Here is a 20474-nt window from a genome sequence, read left to right on the forward strand (position 1 = left end):
AAAAAAGTAATACAAATCTATTGAAACAAACAATGGATGTTTACCTTGCATCCCACAATATAACCAGTCATACCTGCTAGGGGCAGGTTTACCTGCTCAGGAGCTGTAAGAAGGTGGGATTAGCAGACCTAAATTCGTCTCAGTCTTTAATCATCTCTGTACGTCAATTTATGACATGTACCTCTAATATTAAATGTGTGTGCTATAGGTGATCAGGAAAAAAGATTGCAGTATCTTTGTTGTGTTAATTTGGAGTTTATAGCTCAATAGCTCTCCATTTAAAATGTGTGTGTATTATACTGCCTGTACCAATTGAGGGGTGTTGTATCAGAATAGCCCATCAAGTCAAGCAGAAGACATGGGTTATCATTCTTGTGGTGGTTGTCACCAAAGGTTGCAATTAAGATTTTAAAAAGATTGTGCTAGGAGCTGTACAAACTGCACAGGAAGATGCAGCCTTTGCCTCAGAGAACTTGCAATCAAGTTTGAAACAGATGTAAACAAGCAAGTGTGATTAACCAAAGTGAAGGAAGGAGTAGGGTATTTAGAAATTAGATCACATGGATTTACATGGATTTCCCAAGCTTGATGGGGGCCTGCTATTTCCAGTCTGGAGTTAGTTCATCAGAATGGTTGAATTTTAAAATAAATAAATCTGCTATCACTGACTGCTGCATTACCTATCATTCACAGGCTGGCTGATTATCTTGGGCCTAACACCAAAAGTATGTATTGAGAAGAGGCTAGTAACCTTATAGATTAATTCAGAATGCATGTTTTATGTGTAACGGCCGCCATCTGGGCTAACCTGAGGGATTGAACTGGAGATCTCTAGGGCTAAAAGCTTGAGTCTGTGCATCTTGAGTTCAAGAAACAGACTCTCTAGCTGGGAGTTGTAACAGACTCATCTTGTGTGGACTGGGCACAAAGAAGGACATACTGACCAATGGGTTACATATGCATAAAGGGCATCATGGAAGAAAGCAGAAACACTCATGGGAGAAATAAACAAATGGAGGTATGAGGGAAACATAAGAGACTAGAGTAGATACGTTGGAGAGGGACAGAATTGTAAAGAGCCTGGAAGATGAGGACAGGAAGCTTGAATTCGATGCACTGAAAAATGTGGAACCAGTGGAGGGATTCAGAGAAAGGGATGACGTAATCAGAGCAAAGGGTAAGGAACATGATCTTAGCAACTGTATTTCTTAATGGATTAGCGGGGACGGGGGCAATGTCAGAGAAGCCAGAGAGTAGGAAGAGGGAGATGATGTGAGCCTAGCTGTGTGGAGAGAGAAAAAAGGCTGGATTTTGGAAATGTTATAAAAGAGGAAAGGGTATCGTTGGCATAAAGCCTAGATGTGTTAGATGTAGGAGAGGGAGGAGCCAAAGGTGACCCCAAGATTGACAGAGTGTCAGGGAGGATTGGGGCATTGTGAACAGTGTCAGATACTGGGGTGGAGCACTGGGTTTGGGAGGAAGGCTAAAGAGTTCAGTTTTGATCTTGTTAAGGGTAAGCTGGTGTTGTAATATCCAGGAGGTGGCAGAAAGGTAGGCCGAAGTATGAGATTGCATGGATGGAGACCAGGCAGGTATGGAAAGGGAGAATTGTAAGTCATTGTTTTAAAGAAGCCCTGTGAGCAGAGAAATCATGCCCAAAAGGGTGCACAGCTAGAAGAGAAGAGGCTCCAATGAGAGCGGGGCAGGAAAGGGAATGTGCAGGAGCTGACAAAAGAGATCCTCATTCAATGGCTAATTTTGAAAATTTTGGCCTAGGGGAGTGATAATTCCCTCCTTTATTCGGTGTCGATCATTGTGAATCTAATAAAATCAGCTCCTGTGTGCAGAATTTGTTGAACCCAGAGATTTCCTATTAGCTTCTCAATACTGGATCAAGAAATACAGTACATGATCTCCTTTTGCGTCTTTTGTTTATAATCTGCACATGAAGTGCAACATCATGGACTATGCATCATGGAAATGTGGTGAAATGATAATCAATGGAACTTGGTAATACCAGAGTACAAAATATATAGGAATGACACAGTAGGTCGTAATAGTGGGGGAATGGCACTATGTGTGAAAGAAAGCATGCAGTCAAAGTAAAAATCTTAAATGAATCAAACTGCACCATAGAATCTCTATGGATAGAAATGTTGTGCTTGAACAGTAAGAGTATAGCAGTAGGAATATACTACCGACCATCTGACCAGGATGGTGACTGTGAAATGCTCAGGGAGCTTAGAGAGGCTACAAATGCAGAAAACGCAATCATAATGGGGGATCTGAACCAGAAGTGAATATAGCTGAACTGCTAGGTAATAGTGGCCATAATGTAATTAAATTTAACAGGCTTGTAGAGGGAAAAATGCCAAAGAAACCCACCACAGCAGCATTTAACTTCAAAAAGGGGAACTACACAATAATGAAGCTAGTTAAACAAAAATTAAAAGAAACAGTCACAAGAGTGAAATGCCTGCAAACTGCATGGAGACTATTTAAAAACACCATAATAGAGCCTCAAACTAAATGTATGCCCACCCCCCAAAGCAATAAGAAGACTAAAAAAATGACACCATGTCTAAACAGCAGAATGCTAGAAGCAAAAAGACATCCTTTAAAAATTGGAAGTCAAACTCCAGGAAGGAAAATAGAAAGGAGGATAAACTCTGGCAATGTAAGTGTAAAAGTATAATAAGGCAGACCAAGAAAGAATTTTAAGTTCCACTAGCCAAGGACACAGAAAACAGCAGGTTTTTTTAAGTACATCATAAGCCGGAAGCCTGTCAAAAAATCAGTCTGGCCACTGGATGATTGAGGTGCTAATGGAGCATTCAAGGCAGACACAGCTGTTGTAGAGAAGCTAAATGAATTATTTGCATTGGTCTTCACTGCAGAGAATGTGAGGGAGAACCCCATACCTGAGCCATTCTTTTTAGGTGACAAATCTGAGAAACTGTCCCAGATTGAGGTATCTATAGAGGTGGTTTTGGAACAAATAGATAAATTAAACAGTAGTAAATCTCCAGAACCAAATGGTATTCACTCAGGAGTTCTGAAGGAACTCAGATATGAAATCGCAGAACTACTAACTGTGGTATGTAACCTGTCACTTAAATCAGTCTCTGTACCAGGTGGTTGGAGGGCAGTTAATATAATGCCTGTAGCCCAGTGGGCTAGCTTGCCTTTATTATAGGCACTGTATTGCATTATATTCTGCTTTGCATTATATGTAAGGAACCTACAGGCCTGTATGCTGTTAGCATAAGACTTGAGGCCTATGAACTTTGAACAGATAAACGGCCAATGGAAACACCAGTATTGGGAAGCTAAAAATCGAGTATTTAAGGGGAAGTTCTGACCACAGGCATGTGATCCAACCACAAGAGTATCCTGACAATAAATTGACGTATATAACAGGTACACGACTTACAGCTGCAGATACCTAAAAGGGGTCATGGTAACAAATTAACGTATATAATAAGTTGAAGTAATTGATATACTAACCTATAGGGGAAAAAAAGACAGTCTGACATTAGTAAAGTTAAAAAATACAAATAAAGAAAAGGGGAAAATCCCCTACTAAATATGCATCAAACATAGTGGTGACAGCGTAACATATTATAAACGTTGTATCACAGCCTAGGTGCAGTAGGGAGGAGATGTAGTCTTGGGAGGTGCCAAAATAATGGGCACTAGTGCTGAAGGAGAAGGTGATGGTAATGAGGAAGATAATAGCTAATATTTCAGGTTATTCTACAAGGGATGGTGTGAATATATGGATGCGCAGATGTACATTCTGTAGTATCGCTATCTACATTACCAGGGCCAGCTCCGGGCACCAGCTCAGCAAGCAGGTGCTTGGGGCGGCTAAGGGGAAGGGGCGGCACATCGGGCTTTTCGGCGGCGGGTCCCTCGGTCCCTCTCGGAGGGAAGAACCTGCCGCTGAATTGCCACCGAAGAAAGCGGCGCGGTGGAGCTGCCACCGATCACTATCGCAGCTTTTTTTTTTTTTTTTCCTTCCCGCCACTTGGGGCAGCAAAAACCCTGGAGCCGGCCCTGTACATTACCAAGTTAGGGTGTTTGTGACTGTGCTAAATGTATTAATAAAACAATTTGTAAATATAGAAGAGTTCCAATCGTGTATATGCCTATTTTTAAAAAAGGCCCTAGAGGCGATCCTGGCCATTACAGGCCCATAAGCCTAACTGCAGTACCAGGCAAACTGGTTGAAACTACAGTAAAGAACAAAACTATCAGACACATAGATAAACAAGATATGTTGAGGAAGAGTCAACATGGCTTTTGTAAAGAGAAAACATGCCTCACCAATCTATTAGAATTCTTTGAGGGTGCCAACAAACATGTGCACAAGGGGGATCCAGTGAATATAGTGTACTTAGATTTTCAGAAAGCCTTTGACAAGGTCCCTCACCAAAGGCTCTTAAACAAAATAGGCAGCCATGGGATAAGAGGGAAGGTCTTCTCATGGATCAATAACAGATTAAACGATGGGAAACAAAGGCTAGGAACAAACGGTCAGTTTTCACAGTGGAGAGCAGTAAATAGCAGGGTCCCCCTGGATCCTCCCAGGATCTGTATTTGGGACCAGTGCTGTTCAACATCTTCAGAAATGATCTGGAAAAAGGGGTGAACTGTGAGTTGGCAAAATTTGCAGACATTACAAAATTATTCAAGATAGTTAAGTTCAAAGCTAACTGTGAAGAGTTACAAAGGGCTCTCACTAAAGGGGGTGACTGGGCAACAAAGTGGCAGATAAAATTCAATGTTTATAATATTAATACATAGAAGATAAATAAGGACAAATTTACTTTTGGATGGAGATGATCCAATTATTTTTGGAACCGTAGGCTGTCATGACAAGATTGAAGGAATGCTGAAAGAGATGAGAGAGAGAGAGAGACAGACAAAAGGAACATTGGAGCCAATGGAGTATATTGAAGAATAGGATGAATAATACTTAGAAATGCTTTTAATCTCCAACGTGAATTACAAACATTAGTTAATTTAAAGGGGAGACGTAAGAATCAAGACAGTGAATATAGTTTGGTAATGATCATTCAGCTGTATGAATCAGAAATTGCTTTCCAGAAGTTATTTCCTGATGGGGCAGCTGTTTGGCCTTGCTTGTATTGAACAGGCAGTAGTCACTTGTAAAGATCAGCTTAGAAGTGCTGTCTTTGAGGGAGGAATGCTGCTATTTAGTTGCAGGTTTAAAAACAATGGTGAAGCTTGCATGGTTGCTAGTAAGAGCCAATCATCTGCTATGGCAGTAAAATACTTAACACAACTTGCTTGTTTTTTGTACGATACACTTCTTGCTGCAATGTACCTGTCTGGTTTTGGAAATTCATTGTTAAATGGCTGTGGATGTAATGATCCTTCAGATCTAACTTTCAAAATGGGGTTTCCCAAAACTAATTCTTCTGTTTATACTTTCTGTTGTTTTTGACCTGCTTGAAAAACATTGTAAAATTATTTCAAGATTTCAAATTAAATACAACACATTAAGCTCTTTGATTGTGATTAGTTATGTTGAGAGGCTTCATGACATCCAGTCATGCCTTTGGATGAATACGGTTTGTGCATGTATCCTGTTATATACAGAAGCAGGATATGGTTACATCATGATAAAGTTTAATACTCTGTCAAATATTTGCATTAATGTTAGCGTGATTTGTGGTTTTATAACCTTTACTGAATAGCTGGATTAGCCAGTCTGCATTTTCCTGAGACATGTGTCTCTGACCGAGGTGGGCAAACTACGGCCCGCGGGACCCTCCTGCCCGGCCCCTGAGCTCCTGGCCGGGGAGGCTAGCCCCCAGCCCCTCCCCTGCTGTCCCCACTCCCCCACAGCCTCAGCTCGCTTGCTCCGCCGCTGGCGCAACACTCTGGACAGCAGGGCTGCGAGCTCTTGCCTGGCAGCGCAGCTGCAGAGCCTTGCCTGATCCGGTGCTCTGGGCAGCGCAGTTGTAGCGCCGCCAGCCACCGGTCTCCAGGCAGCGCAGTAAGGGGGCAGGGAGGGGTTGGATAGAGGGCAAGGAGGTTTGGGGTGGTGGTCAGGGTGTGGGGGTGTGGATAGGGGTTGGGGTGGTCAGAGAACAGGGGGTTGAATGGGGGCAGGAGTCCCGGGGGGCAGTCAGGAAGGAGAGGAGGGGTTGGATGGGGCAGCGGGAGACAGTCGGGGGCAGTCAGGGGACAGGGAGGGGTGGATGGGGCAGGAGTCCCAGGGAGCGAGAAGCAGGGGCGGTTGCATAGGGAGCGGGGGCCAGGCCATACCTGGCTGTTTGGGGCAGCACAGCCTTCCCTAACTGGCCCTCCATACAATTTCAGAAACCCGATGTGGCCCTCAGGCCAAAAAGTTGCCCGCCCCTAGTCTATGATGTACCTACCCAGCATGTTTGAAAGAGCTTTAGGAACTGAGTCGAAGAGGAATAGTTTGATTGTGGCAAGACTGCTTTGTGTGTATTACACTAGGTGTAAATATTGAGTCTGTTCTTGGCAGTAACTAAGGAATAGGGAAGCTGTGTCCTTTTCCCTTCAACAACTCAGAGTGCATTTCAGTTTTTGCCTGTCTAAACCAAAGTTTTTCTAAATTTATGAAAAATAAAGTTGAGGCTCTATCTCCGTGTGTTTTGAGGATTCAAAGAGGCACATTTCAAAGCAGTCAGGAGGTAGGAAGTCAAATATTGATTGATTGTGTTGTCTTCGTCAAGCCTGTATGTTTTAATACTTCTAAGTGACTCCAGTGCTTGTGAAAATTTCTCAGTGACTGGGGACTGAAGACCTTTATTGTCCATAGAACTGACGTTGCCTGGGCAGCAGTAATGACATGCAGTACTCATACTATGCGTGAACATAAGTTGTAGTGATTGTATTTAGGGGTGAACAGGCAATTTAGGTATGGCTTCACTACATTTATAGCTCAGGGCACAACCTGAGTGTTAGCCCTAATTCAGTTCCCAACCACACCCGCAAATGTCTAGCTCAAGGTAACTGGGGCTTCATGCTCAAGGTAGCTAGCTCGGCAGGGTGTGCGCGCATGTGTAGATGCTTGAGTGCCACTGAAGCTCAGGCTACTAATGCAGGGGGGACTTAGCCTGTTTCCATCTTGGTGTCTCTGCTGAGGTTACACCAACATTAGTGCTAGTTACAGTAGGCTGTGTTGTGGATATGTTCCCTAGGACCAGGACTGAGAAAACATCAAGCAGATCTCAGCTGGTAATGATGTTTGGTTACTAGCTATCTGGACTCGATGTGAACCGGTCACCTGGAGGTGACCATTACCATTTCCAATCTGCCACGCCAGGACGTTAGGGTGGAAACACTCTGACAAGAGGAATGGATATCTGGTATAATCCCCAACCAGTCCCTCATCACCGACCCCACAATTTGCCTGCCTGGTTTTGACCTGCCCCGTCGCCGATGGTCCCTGTTGAACAGGTTCTGGACCAGGCAAGGTCTCTGTGCAGCCAACCAGTATTGCTGGGGCCTTCGTGGCAGCCCTTTGTGCAGCTGCAGCGCGACACAGATGATGACGCACATTGTGGAGGAATGCCTGCTGACTAGGTTCAGCGGTGGCCTGGAAGAACTGCATCGCGCCACTGAAGAGGCCATCGCTTGGCTAGACGACTATGCCCCTGCTAAATAAATAAATTTTCCAATCCCCTGTGCCAATCAGTCTTGTAAGATCCTTTATTTAAAGATTCAGAAAATCCAGTTCTAACTATAGAATTTTCCCAAGCACCATTTGTAAAAGAAAAAATAACTTCCCCCTCCTTTTATATAAACATCTGTAGTTGTGTTAGAATCACATAATACTTTTTGTATTTAATCATGTAGCAGTGACATAAGTACTTTAAAGTCCACATTATGTAACCAGAGCAAATTGGTTGTCAAAGTGATTTCTGTTGGTGCATTTTCTTCCTTTTTTTCCCCCTCCCAGATTGTCCTATTGGGGATTATCCTGCTTCCATTTCGTGCCATATGCATTGCATTGATTTTGCTGCTGTCATGGCCATTTGCAGCAATTGCAACTTTCTGCCATCCTGGAAGAGGGTCCGTGCCGCTCATGGGATGGAAGAGGTAAAAAGCAATTGTCAAACTTTAGGTAAATTTTAGTGATATATTTTAAAAGCTCCAAACGTTAATAAATTGTTTCCTTATTATTTACATGATCAAAGAAATATTGCAAATACAGGCTGTGGAGAGTGTGTCTGCTTTAGGATCAACAGCATTTTGGTGCATTTTCTCTGAGTGATTGTAAAACAGAAATAAGCTTTCTGCTACCTCATGCAAATATCAGAAAATCTTCCTCTATGTGGTGGGCTATGTAGTTTGCTGAGCTCATTGTAGCAGAGACCTCGGGAGCTAGTTTAGATATTAAAGACGGACACTTTGCAAGCCCGGCCTTTCCTTAGAGGTGGTGCTGGAAAGGAATATTTGGGCCATGGAGTGGGGTACTCATTAACAAAGGAAGTAAAACACCTTTGGAATTCTGCCCAAGGATGATGGGAACAAGAAAATACATCCCTGTATATTGCTGATGTTACATAATAGGCAAAGTGCCCAGACTGCTCAATATTATTATGCATGACAACAAAAACACCTGTGGTAGCTCCCACGTCTCTTCTCCTAGGTGTGATGTCATCAAAGGGCTGTTCCACAGCGATAATCGGTTATAAGCAGGGATTCTGGGTTTTGATCACTCCGCTTTGAGCCTTTCAGTATCTTGGGTGCATTCCAGATTCTTCCCTCTCTGTAGCCATATGATACCAGGCGCAAATGAAAACAGGAAGTGGGTTATAGCAAAACCGGGGAGTAGCTGAGAGTTAAAGTTCCCCTTGAAAGGAACATGATCACTTTCTGTCTTAATCAGGGTTTCTTTATTAAAACTGATCATTTCAAAAAATAGGATTGATGTTATTTGACTGGCTAATTTTGATTCATAGTGGAATCCCTATGTTTTTTAACATAAAAAAGGGGCAGTAGGGTCTGATTTCCCACATAGCGGGTGCATGAGTCCAGTAGTTATAAGGTTTCCATGTCATGCATAACTTGCATGCTCTTTATTCTAAACTGGGAAAGAAATGGTGACCGGGGCAAGTAATGGAGTTGATTCACTTACACATGCTATTTGTTTTGTTTTCTTTTTAAAGGAGAGTGACCCAGTGTGCCCTCCAGTGCTTAGGTCGTGTTATGTTCTTCTTGATGGGCTTCCAAGTTGAAGTGAAAGGGAAAGTAGCAGGTCCCTTGGAAGCCCCAATCCTTGTTGTAGCTCCTCACTCAAGCTTCTTTGATGGAATTGTTTGTATCATAGCTGGATTGCCGTCGATCGTATCCAGGTTAGAGAACCTGTCGGCCCCCGTTTTTGGCAGTAAGTATTGATAAAGTTACAGATAAGGGGTAAAATTTTCCAAAGCACCATAGTGACTTAAGAGCCAAAGTCCTATTTTAAAAAGTGACTGAGGGCCAGATTTTCAAAGATATTTAGGCACTTACAAATGTAGGTAGGCGCCTAGTGGAATTTTCGGATCTCAATGGGGGAGAGGCTCCTAACTTGCTTAGGCACTTCTGAAAATCCCACCATGCACCAATCTGCATCTTTAGGTGCCTAAATATCTTTGAAAAGCTGACCTATATTTCCACTGTCTTTCCCTCCCTAACACTGTCCTGCCATAATTTCTAGCTCCATTGTCTTCCTCTGTGTACATGACTCAAGTGACCCTTGACAATCATCCTGTAAATCATTAGCCAGAAGATTCTCCTGTTGACAGTGTTTGGCTTTGGGCAACCTGGATGGAATGGGGAAAGGTTGGGAGCTTCCCAGAAATTTCAGACTCTTGGGGGGGAAGGAGGCAGGAAGACAAAGGGGCTTCAGGAGTAACACAAAGAAACCAAAGGAACGTTGTTCACGTGACTTTGGGGTGACTTTTGCCACAGGGAGACCTTCTTGCCACAGAACTGGATTTAGTGAGCTCACACTGAAGGCTTAGATACATCCCTGGCCTGTGAGAGTGACTAGCTCCACAGCAGATCTCTCAGAGGAGACTCGAAGGAAGCAGTGGAATTGACGATCCCTGTGCAGATCTGCCAGTCGTTTCCAGGAATGGGAAAGTTGTGGAAAGGCTTCTCTACTTGACATGGATGGATGGAATGGACTCATCAAGCCCTCAAAGTGCTGAATTTTCAAATGAACATCCAAATTACTCAGGGTCTTGGGGGTTGGGAGTGATGTAAAGAAAATGCAGAACAGACCCATATCAAGGAAATTCAGAAAATGGCGCATTCTTGACACTGCTTTCTATGTTTGAACTCACTGAGCATTTGTGCTTTGTGTTTGTCACTGATCTGTGAAGGAGTTATGCAAAAAGGAAACCATTCCATAGATTAGAATATATGCTTGATTTTTCCCATTGTCTGATCTCTCCTCCTCCTTCTCCCCCCAATCAACCCAAGAAAAAAGAAGACCCACACTTTTATTATTACTGGGGCCATATACATGCTGTAGCCCTTTTACTAATCTCATGTCCTTTATTTTGTATGGTGGCCAGCCTGAAGTTTACAACATTGTTCATAAGCAATATAACTCAAAGCCATACTCCTAGTAGGTAACTAGGAAAAGTAACCTAAAAACACTAGACTAGCATGAAAGACTCACTGATATTTGCTATGTAGTTTTGGGAGCACAGGGCAGGGAAGATGGTCTCATGTTCAAGGCAGGACTGGGACTTAGGAGATCTGCATTCAGTTTCTGACTCTGCCACAGATTGTATGAACTTGGGTGCAAATCACATAATTTCTCTGTATTAGGGGCAATCATATCTCGTTTTTTCCATTCTTGGCCTGTCTTTTCTATTTAGACTGGAAGCTGATCAAGGCAGGGTCTGTTTCTTACTATGCGCTTATTCAGTGCCTAGGACAGTGACACTTGATTTCAGTTGGATCTTCTAGGTATTAGTGTGCTATGAATAATAATGATAACTTGAATCTCTCCTTCACAGCAATTCTCAGATCCCTCCAGCCTGTACTGGTATCCCGTCTAGACCCAGATTCTCGAAGGAATACAATCAATGAGATAACTAAACGAGCAACATCAGGAGGCCAGTGGCCACAGGTAAAATAGTCTGTAAAGTGTCAGCTTTCCTTTTAAATTGTGAAACATAAGGCTTAAAAATCCCAATCAGTTGGGCACTGGCCTGTAGCTGTAACTCTGAAACCCAAGGAGACCTCATCAACCCTTTGGGGTTTTATAAAAGGCTTTTAAAAAAGGAAAGGGGATTCCAGCATAATTACTCTTGAGTGACTGAGGAATCAATTCAGAACCCAAATGTATTAACAACTTGTAAAAAACGTGTCAAGACCACTCAAAGGGATGCTTTTTCCCCCCCCTCTCCCTGCCCCGAAGACTGGGGCCTTGAGCCTCTTGACCAGGTCCGCATACCTACTCGCTTGTGGTAACTTTTCAGCACCACGCTGTTTCTCTGCTTCTGGGACTACATCATCTTTCCAGCCGGAGTAGCTAGATGCTGGGGACCTCCGTGGAGAGAGTAGCGTTGTGGGGAGCAGCTCTACAATTACTGTGCCAGGCCAAGGGCTGGGATGGGCCCTGGAACCTTCGCACACCCCATTCTTCTTGGAAGAGCAAAGCCTAAAGGATCCCTGTAGAAGCTGATCCTCTAATTCTGACCTCAGCCCACTGCTGCCCTGTCATAAAACCCCCTGACTGACAGTGCCCAGGGAGCCCCACACAACTGAACTCCCCATGACAATTTGACCAAATCCTGCATCTGTCCTATCCCACGCAGTGGAATGGCACCTCTTCTACTGTGTGTGGAGCTCTTAAAGGCAGAGGAGCATCCAAGGTAGAAATCTGCACCTGATCTCGTGCTTGTGCTTGTGTTTGTTTTTGTTTTCAGTGACTGAGAGAACGAGTTCAGTGGCTGAAATATCATGAGATCTATTTTTCTCAGAGCAGGTCCCTTTCCTGGATGATTGAAACATCATGAGGAAACTGGCTATCAGTTTGTTTTTGTTCCGTAGCTGGCTTCCTGAAGCAAATATAAAAAGCTGGTGAAAAGTCAGAGATGCCAATAGCAAGATATTTGTGTTTCTGTTGAACCGGAATGCACAGCCCTAATGATAAGGGGGTGATCGGGCAGACAGCAGCCATAGAGCCCCATTTCCAGGAAACAAAAACCAAAACACACGTCATTCTCTCCCTGGGATGGGATTATTTAAATACCATGCATCATTTTCATTTCACAAGCAGCTTGCTCCAAGTTCTTTAGTTAAGATTTAGGCTTCTTTAATTTGACTCACAAGTGCACATTCAAATTTGCCCTTTGCATTCTTACAGCCACCTTTGTTGTTTTTCCATTTGTCACAGGTCTGGAACTCTGCCATGCAGGCATTTTAATCAGACACCCAGGTCACATCTAGGAAAGCTTTTGAGTAATGCTGTGCTTAGAAATGGAGGTGTGATTGAACCAGTGCAGTTCATTTTCCTGGCGGAAATGCGTGGTTGGATGGAATCTAGACCAGGTGCACCAGAGCTCTGCTGAAGACGGGGCAGACACAGAAGTGGCTTTACGACAGTTTTGTCGTAATCCCCAGAGGTGTTGGGGGCTGTTTAGGCTTGTGGCATAAAGTAGAGTAGATTTGTGGATTCCCAGTTTACCAATGAGGAAGCTGAGGCATAGCTAAGTGACCAATCCGAGGTTGTGGAGTGAGTCAGCGGCCAAGCTGGGAATGTAGCCCGTGCTTTCTGACTCCCAGTCCTGTGTGTTATCCTTCCTCTTTTTTGGAGGAACCTGACCCTAAACATATTTTCACAACATATTCTAAAATATCTAGGGCCAAATGCTGCACATCAACAGAAGAACACTCCTGTTAGCAACAAAGGGGCCCAGCTATTGCTTCTCCTGTACTCCTCCGCACAAAGGAGGCATGATCTGGTTAGGGTGCTTTGTCTGTTCTCAGCGTGTCTGCTGAGGTAGGTGGCATGTGCTAGCCAAGAGCACATGCTGCTGCTCCCATCACCTGTTTCTTTTAGGTTCTCAAAGAGTGGTTTGGTCTAGAGAGAAATGGCTGCATTTGTCTACTTGATTCTGGAGGTAGGAATATGAAAATTCCTCTCTCTGGGCACCAGCCCTATGTCCTTTAAGTATCAGTTTTCGTGCCCACGTACCTAGGTAGCAATTTTTTTGTCCTGGTTGTACTATGGTTGGTACAGGAATGGTCATGTGTTTACCACCTTTGTGCTTCCTCTATCCTTGGAGCTACCCCTCTGTCATAAATTAGAGCAGCCTCAGGGTTGCTCTAACTTACACCTACCTGTCTATGGCCCCAAGCAGAATATCACTGGAGCACAGGGATGCCTTGGGCATGCCTTCTTTTCCCCAACCATGCCCTGTGAACTAGGAGGGAGTAGAGTAGGAGCATCTCTTTGTAATTTTTGCTACAGTGACACTGTTCAGGAGTCGCATGTTCTTGCCAAGAGAGTTCAGAATTCCAATAGGTGTTGCTAGAGTGCCCCGAAAAGACAAAGCTACTAGTGTGCTCTATGTTCCTTGAAGGGTTGGCTGCACTGTGTCCTACTGTATCTCCTTCTAATCCAATTGCTTCAGAAGATGATTCTAAGACCTCTTGGGTATCCAGTATGTCTGATTCTTCCAGACACCGAAGCCATTCAGTAGTACGTAATGCTTTCAGAAGTCATCACATCACAAATGCCCCCACCTCTAAGTCTGTGTATTGCTGCTGTCCCTTGATCCGTGATCATATCCTCACAGTTGGCATCTAAGCTCATGTTGATAGCATCTGTGTCGGTAAGTGCTTGAGTGCCTCTTATGCACTTGATGTCAACCCAGACTCAGTGTTCATACAGCTTACAGATCTGTAAGGAGCTCCTGGAAGAGAAAGAAACAATCGCTCATTATTTCCAACACTAGATACTGCAAGGGAAACATTGGAGGCCTTTTGTGCCCTACTTCAGACTTGACAAAGGCCTTCCCCAAAGTTCCCTCTCTTACAAAGCATTTGTTTTCAAATCCAGATGAATAAAATCGCTGTCAATCACAGGCGTTCTTTCATTTCCTTGCTGACAAAGTGATAAACTTGTGATGCAGTATCAGGGCTCATTGACAGTTCAGAGAACTTGAATAAGAAGTCACACCTTCAGGCATGTATAAGTTGTTAAGGCAAAAGTATAAAGTGTGTGTGTGTGTGTGTGTGTGTGTGTGTGTATATATATATATATATATATATATACCTTTTTTTTTAATCCAAGGTACTGATTTTCCCAGAAGGCACCTGTACAAATCGATCCTGTCTGATCACCTTTAAACAAGGTGAGAGATATTGTGTTGCATGTATTTTGTTAGAAAACCATGGACTGGCATGATTTGCAAAATCACTTCAGTCAGTTTGTAAAAATATTAATTTGGTCCAGTGGGTTTCTTTTGTTTATTCACAGTCTGTAAGGGTACTGTCAAGTCAAGCACTTCTAAAAAGCTACTTTTCTTCACCTTTGCTACTAGTAACACCTTAGATTATTAAAACTGCAGTAGTTTTTAAAACCTCTACTACTTTATACCATTTGCTGTGAGTTTGCTTTTTCAATTTGTGGCAGCTTGTAGAATGATAATAGATTAGTTAGTTGCACTTGTTTTCTGGGCAGTTTCTAGACAATTTTACTAGGTCTTTTCATGCTTTATAGCAATGGTTCAATAGTAGTGTTGCAAATCCTTTACAGGAATGTCTATTAGTTGTATATAAAGCATCTTCATTGAAATTAAAAACAAACAGTGGAAACCCATTTTCACAAAACCTACTTTTGAGAGATTGGACCTGACAATGTTCCTGTAATTTGAGATGCATTTGTTTTAGTTAACCCCTAATATTTAATATACTTATTCATGCTACAAATGCATAAACAACTCTGAATTTTATTGGTTCCTGCAGGATAATTAATAATTGCATTTATTTTGGTAGTTTTGTAATTTTTAAAATTTAGAGCTGAGCAACTAACTGGAGTAATCTCAGAGCTTCAGTGTATATTTGTTCAGGTACTGATGGGGGGGGGGGGGGGAATAGAAACATTCTTTGTCATGAAGCTGATTTATGAAATCTACTCTGGCTCGTATTTAGCAGGATTAGCAGAGCAGATTATTGGCTGCACAAAATCGATGTTCTATTATGGCACTGTCTAGTAGAAAGTGGTCTCTGCTGCTGCTTGCTCACCAAAGCTATGATGGTTTCCCACGTTACGTTGTTGAAAAAGCAGCCCCCTATTCCAAAGTCACATAATGCTAGTATAGGTATCTATGTGACTAAATAAGGACCATAAGCATTACCTGACTGTCTTGGCTGTCATTCTCCCCAGTGGTCATGTGAACATGTAGCCAATATTATTCCTATGGTGACTGGAGAGACAAGGTGGGTGAGGTAATATCTTTTACTACGTCACCCACCTTGTCTCCCTAATGTCCTGGGACCAACACGACTGCAACAACACTGACTATGTCCCTTGACAACTGACATTCATTCAGATGGGTGAAAATTAGTTTAAAATAATCCACAAATCCAAGGGAATCACTTCTCTCTAACCTAAAACTCTGTTCTGGAGTTTAGCCAGGTAGAAGGGAGGGTCTCCTTTATCTGGAATCACTAGTTGTGCTTTTAAAAAATAACTGTCAAGGGATAACTTTTTTTTAAATTTCCCCTTTACATTTTATTTGTCCTCCAGTCCTCCTTTGTCTTAATCACTTAAAATTCTTAAGTGGTATGTTTGTATATTAAAAAGTGATTTGTGGTTACAGGAGCCTTTATTCCAGGAGTTCCCGTGCAACCGGTGCTGCTCCGATATCCGAACAAACTGGTAAGTAGAACATTCTCCTTTTGGCAACTTAGAATGTTTTGATTTCTAGCTTTCTTCTTAAGACACCCAGGTACTAGGCAGTCCATTGTCAAGATTAAATGCATTCCTAGAGGCCCCAGCTGCTTTGCCTTAAAGGGTTGGCTGAGAATTCCCCTGACACAGGGAAATCCTCTAGTGATGCAAAGCTAGCGTAGCTGGCTCCAGTGCATCTTTCCTCTTCCTTCTTGGTGTGGCCAGACTGGGAGGAGCTATCCTAGGATTTTGGGGGAAGAAAGGTTGCTTCGACTTCTACTCATGGCTGCACCAAGATTACACTGAAGATTGAGGGCCTACCGTTGTAATACAATAGAAAGTGCTTAAGAAATTAAATGCTACTTTAAGAGCACTCTTGCTATATTTTGTTACTAGGTGTGAAAAGCAAATTTGTAACAGTACAACGGGTTCCCTTTGATTGACTGCAAGCAACATGGAAGCAATTCCCTCAAACTAAGTCTGCTTGTATTGTTTGGGGAGTGCTTTGTCGTGGCTTGTCATACTTTTACACAAATTTTCCTAATCCACATGAGCTTGCTGCATTCTTCCTAATATCGAAGCAACCTGTGTAATATGTGCTTTGGAAATGTCCTGTTCAGTGCTTCAGTATTAGTATTTGGTTTTGCAATGTCTTGTAAAAAATTGAAAACAACAACCCAGTTGTCTTTAATACACTTTCCATATTCTAGTATATATGCAATTGGAAATCAAATACAAATACATTTACCATAAGAAATGCTTATGTCCTCCTCCAGTGTAGTTATGTTATGCCGCCGGCATAATTAAATTATTTAGAATAATAAACTCTGCTTTCCTTTTTGTTGTTTCACACTAGTTTAAATTAATTGTAATATGTCATAACTTGATTAGCTTTGAGACAGAAACCATGTTTTATTGGTGTTCTGTAAAGCTGCATGCTAACTTCTGGTTATGTATCTTTCACAGTAATGTTGTGGGGCCCTTAAGAAAACAAATGTGATCCATTAAGAGAAACAACCTTTGAATAGTTTAATAAGATAATTACTAGAAGGCCACAAATAAAGATAGTGCAATGCCTCTCAGCAACACTTTTTATTAGGAGTGCATGGAATTTTAAGAATTGTCCTTGATTGCACATCTGGTTCCATCCTGCTGAAATACTTACATGGCAGATAAACTTGAGGAATATTTTTAACCCACGATGCATGTATGTAATTCCCATTAACAACTACTTCCTCTGCAAAACGCACTGCCACTGCTTTCACATGTACATAAGAATAATAGTTTGCACTGCATCCAAGAAACTCAAGTAACGTACATATATTAATGAATTTCCCTTCACAGCGCATGTGTGAGGAAGGTAGGGTAAATGTTACCCCTAGTTTACAGATGAAGAAACTGAGACAATTTGTCCAAGGTCCCAGAGGGGGTGAGTAGCAGAGCTGGGAATAGAATTCTGGTCTCTTCACTCCTATGTCTGTGTTTTAACAAAAAAAACCCCACCCTTTCATTTCTCCCCCTCCTCTGAATTGTCCCATATAAAAGAATGCCACCAGTGCAGTGGCTGCATCAGACCCCAATGGCAAGGTGGCAAAAGTCAACAGGAGTGAGTACTGAAGGAAGAACAAAGTCCTTTAATATTTACAAAGCTAAATGTTTTACATCAGATTGGAAGTAAGCTGACTGAAGTCTTGGCCTCCTGAATACAATTAGATCCTGATCCAAAGTTTACTGAAATCACTGGAAAGGTTCCAGTTGACTTCAGTGGGCCTATATTGGACTTGGGTAAAATCCTGGCCCTATTAAAATCAATGAAAGTTTTGCCATGTACTTTAGTGGGGCCAGGATATCACCCCAGTCTTAAATAAACATCTAATGAAATACATTTTTCTCATCACCTCTCACAACTAATTGAAAATTAAAGTAACTTTCATTCCTTACAAGCAGGCAGCTGCAAACATTTAGCATATGGGAATTTGGGGACTTTTGATTCAGTTTTACTTCTACTCTCCGCCACCTGATCTTTCCAAGTTTTTGTAGCTGTTAGAGCAATTCTTCTCCCTGAGTAAACTCAAAAGGCCCCAAGGCAGACATTTAATGCTCTTTATTATAATTAATTAAGCTGCAATAGATATGCTTGTATTTGTGGTGTGGGTTATGCGCTCTTCTTCCCGGAGGCTTAATTTATGACTGCTGCAATAACTTTCAGAGGTGTAGGCTAGTACATTCTTGTTGCTTTCTTGCTGCCTGTGCGCCTCCCCTCCCCCTCTCCCCACCACCACCACCAGAAGCATCAAACATTTTGAGGTGGGGGCCGGGGAGTGGGATCACTTGTGTCCTGTCTCTTTTAGAGCAGGTCTACACTACCGCTTAAGTCGATCTAACTTGCGTCGCTCAGGGGCGTGAAAAAGCCCCTCCCCGAGTGACACAAGTTTTGCGCTATATATGCTGACACTATGTCAGCGGGAGACATTCTCCTGCCGACATAGCCTCCGCTTCCTGCTGAGGTGGAGTAATTATTCTGAGGGGAGAGTGCTTTTCTGTCAGCATAGCGCATCTTCACCAGACACGCTACAGCGGTGTAGCTGTGCCAGTTTAGCACTATGGTGTAGACTTGCCCTTAGATGTCAGTACTCTCCACTGATGCTGTTTCTCCCATTACCACAATGGGAACCACACCTGCATTGGGAGAGAGCATTAGATGAACTATCTTCCCCGCACTCTCTCTTTCTAATCCTTCTTTCCATGCAATTAAATAGTGAAGCATATGATTACAATGCTAGACATGAATGTAATTTTACTACTGCAACAGGATTTAGAAAGATGTCCTTCAGCTGACTTCCATAGGGAAGTTGCAAATGTTTCTTTACGTGCCCATTGCAACATAGTGTGTAGGTTCAAATTAAGTTAAGGGGGAAAGGCTCAGTGTAGTTCACAATTTTTTTTTTTTTTTATTATGAAGAATAGTAAGATTGGAAAATCATTTTTGGTAGCTTTGTTTGGAGGAAAGGAAGGGTGCACAATTAAATGTTGCAGCAGGAAGGGGGAGAAATTCCAGGTGGGAGACGGAAGTTACTGCGCACAGGGAAGATTACAGAAATTGTTTTCTCCACTAGAGAAAGTACCATACAAGTAGCATGCCAACATTTCTGTTGTGGAATTTGACAGTAAAAAAAAAGTCAATTGAATGCTTATAAGACATCACATAAAAGTCTTTCTTAAAAACTGCTAACTTTTTCTTGGATAATGTCAACTCATTATTAGTAGTGTCTTCTATAAGTTCCTGCACTTAATCGAGGGGATACTTAGATGAATGTAAAGAGTGAAATAACATAGTATAAAGCAGCTGGCAAGTTTTTGCTTTCACAAGTTAGCAATAAGTTATTACTTAGCTTGTAAACGCCTCGGGGTAGGGTCTATCTTTTTTTCCCCTTGTGTTTGTACAGTGCCTTGCGCAGCTGGCTGCTGGGCTACGATTCGGGGCCCACAGTAAAAATCATAATAATAATTAAACAGTTTAAAACCTGTAGAGGACATCTTTTTGTTTTTGTCTAGAATCTGTCTCTGGAAAATAGGTTGATAAAATAGGTGTTGCAAGGTATAGTAATGAAGAAAAACTATGGTTGATTATTCATATGAATTTTTTTTGTCTTGTCACACATTTAAAAGGCATTTTTATCATTTTTCATGATAAGCAGAAGTAATCTTGAAAATCTGCTTATCCTTGCAATAGTTTTGATGATGCAGCGTATGCAATGCATGGTTTTAGTTCTGAATTTAAGGATGTGTAGATTGCAGTAGTCATCAGAATCTTGATCAGTTGTGTAGCGTATCCAAACTTTCTTTGCAGTAGCTTTTGTGTGAAACATCTATAAATACAGCTCAGTGTGTTGGACCAACATTGAGTGGGTTGATAGCTGGGACATATGAAATTATATTTTCTTTACCTATTTAGTGAGACTTGTCACAGTTCAGGGCACCTGCATCTGTATTCCCCCTTCATGGTCCAGCAAGAGCACCCATTCTCAGGATTCCTGCTCCGCAACCATCATCTCTTGGGCAGAGACACGCATCTCTCTCATTCCTGTCCTGGGTATTTCCAGGCTGCACAGATCCCTGCCTACACTGTTAATTCCCCAGCAGGCCTGCACTGCCTTCCTTCCTCAGAGGCTATAAGCAGCATAATTGCCCACAGTTAAGTTACCACCCAGCTCTTCCTAAGCAAGCACCTTTAAGGTGAAAGTATTACAGAGAAAGTATCTTGAAAACAATAAAAGAACCTACACCCCTGCTAATACGCTTACCAGAGATCACCTCCGCTCCAGCAAGGGCTCTGGCAGGTAAACTGTCTTTCAGACCTCACCAAAGGGTTTGCTGTGGTCATAAGTTCATAGCTGCTGTTAGCTCAAAACAAGCACCCCATGAATTACTGCGTGCAGTTTGGGTCTTTGATCTGGGAATAGGTAATTTGTAGACCATGGGTGTCCTCCTCAGGGCGAAGCTTCAAAACGCTGAGTTCTTGCATAACTGAAGGGGGCACATTTGCATGTATACTTCCTCC

At 42.4% G+C, this 20474-nt stretch overlaps 1 protein-coding gene across 2 annotated transcripts in view; it reads left to right on the plus strand.

The window, feature by feature from the left end:
• Positions 1 to 20474, plus strand: part of LPCAT2 (lysophosphatidylcholine acyltransferase 2) — a 51630-nt gene that overhangs the window by 3441 nt on the left and 27715 nt on the right. The window contains exons 2-6 of one of the 2 annotated variants that reach the window (XM_054048972.1): positions 7967 to 8106; positions 9180 to 9397; positions 11025 to 11137; positions 14312 to 14372; positions 15843 to 15901. In XM_054048972.1, coding sequence (XP_053904947.1) covers positions 7967 to 8106; positions 9180 to 9397; positions 11025 to 11137; positions 14312 to 14372; positions 15843 to 15901 — 591 coding nt within the window. Of the gene's footprint in view, positions 1 to 7966; positions 8132 to 9179; positions 9398 to 11024; positions 11138 to 14311; positions 14373 to 15842; positions 15902 to 20474 lie in introns of those variants that run through there. The other variant, XM_054048973.1, reaches the window with a different exon arrangement.

The sequence above is a fragment of the Malaclemys terrapin genome, chromosome 14, assembly GCF_027887155.1.
Source record: "Malaclemys terrapin pileata isolate rMalTer1 chromosome 14, rMalTer1.hap1, whole genome shotgun sequence".
Taxonomy (NCBI): Eukaryota; Metazoa; Chordata; order Testudines; family Emydidae; genus Malaclemys; species Malaclemys terrapin.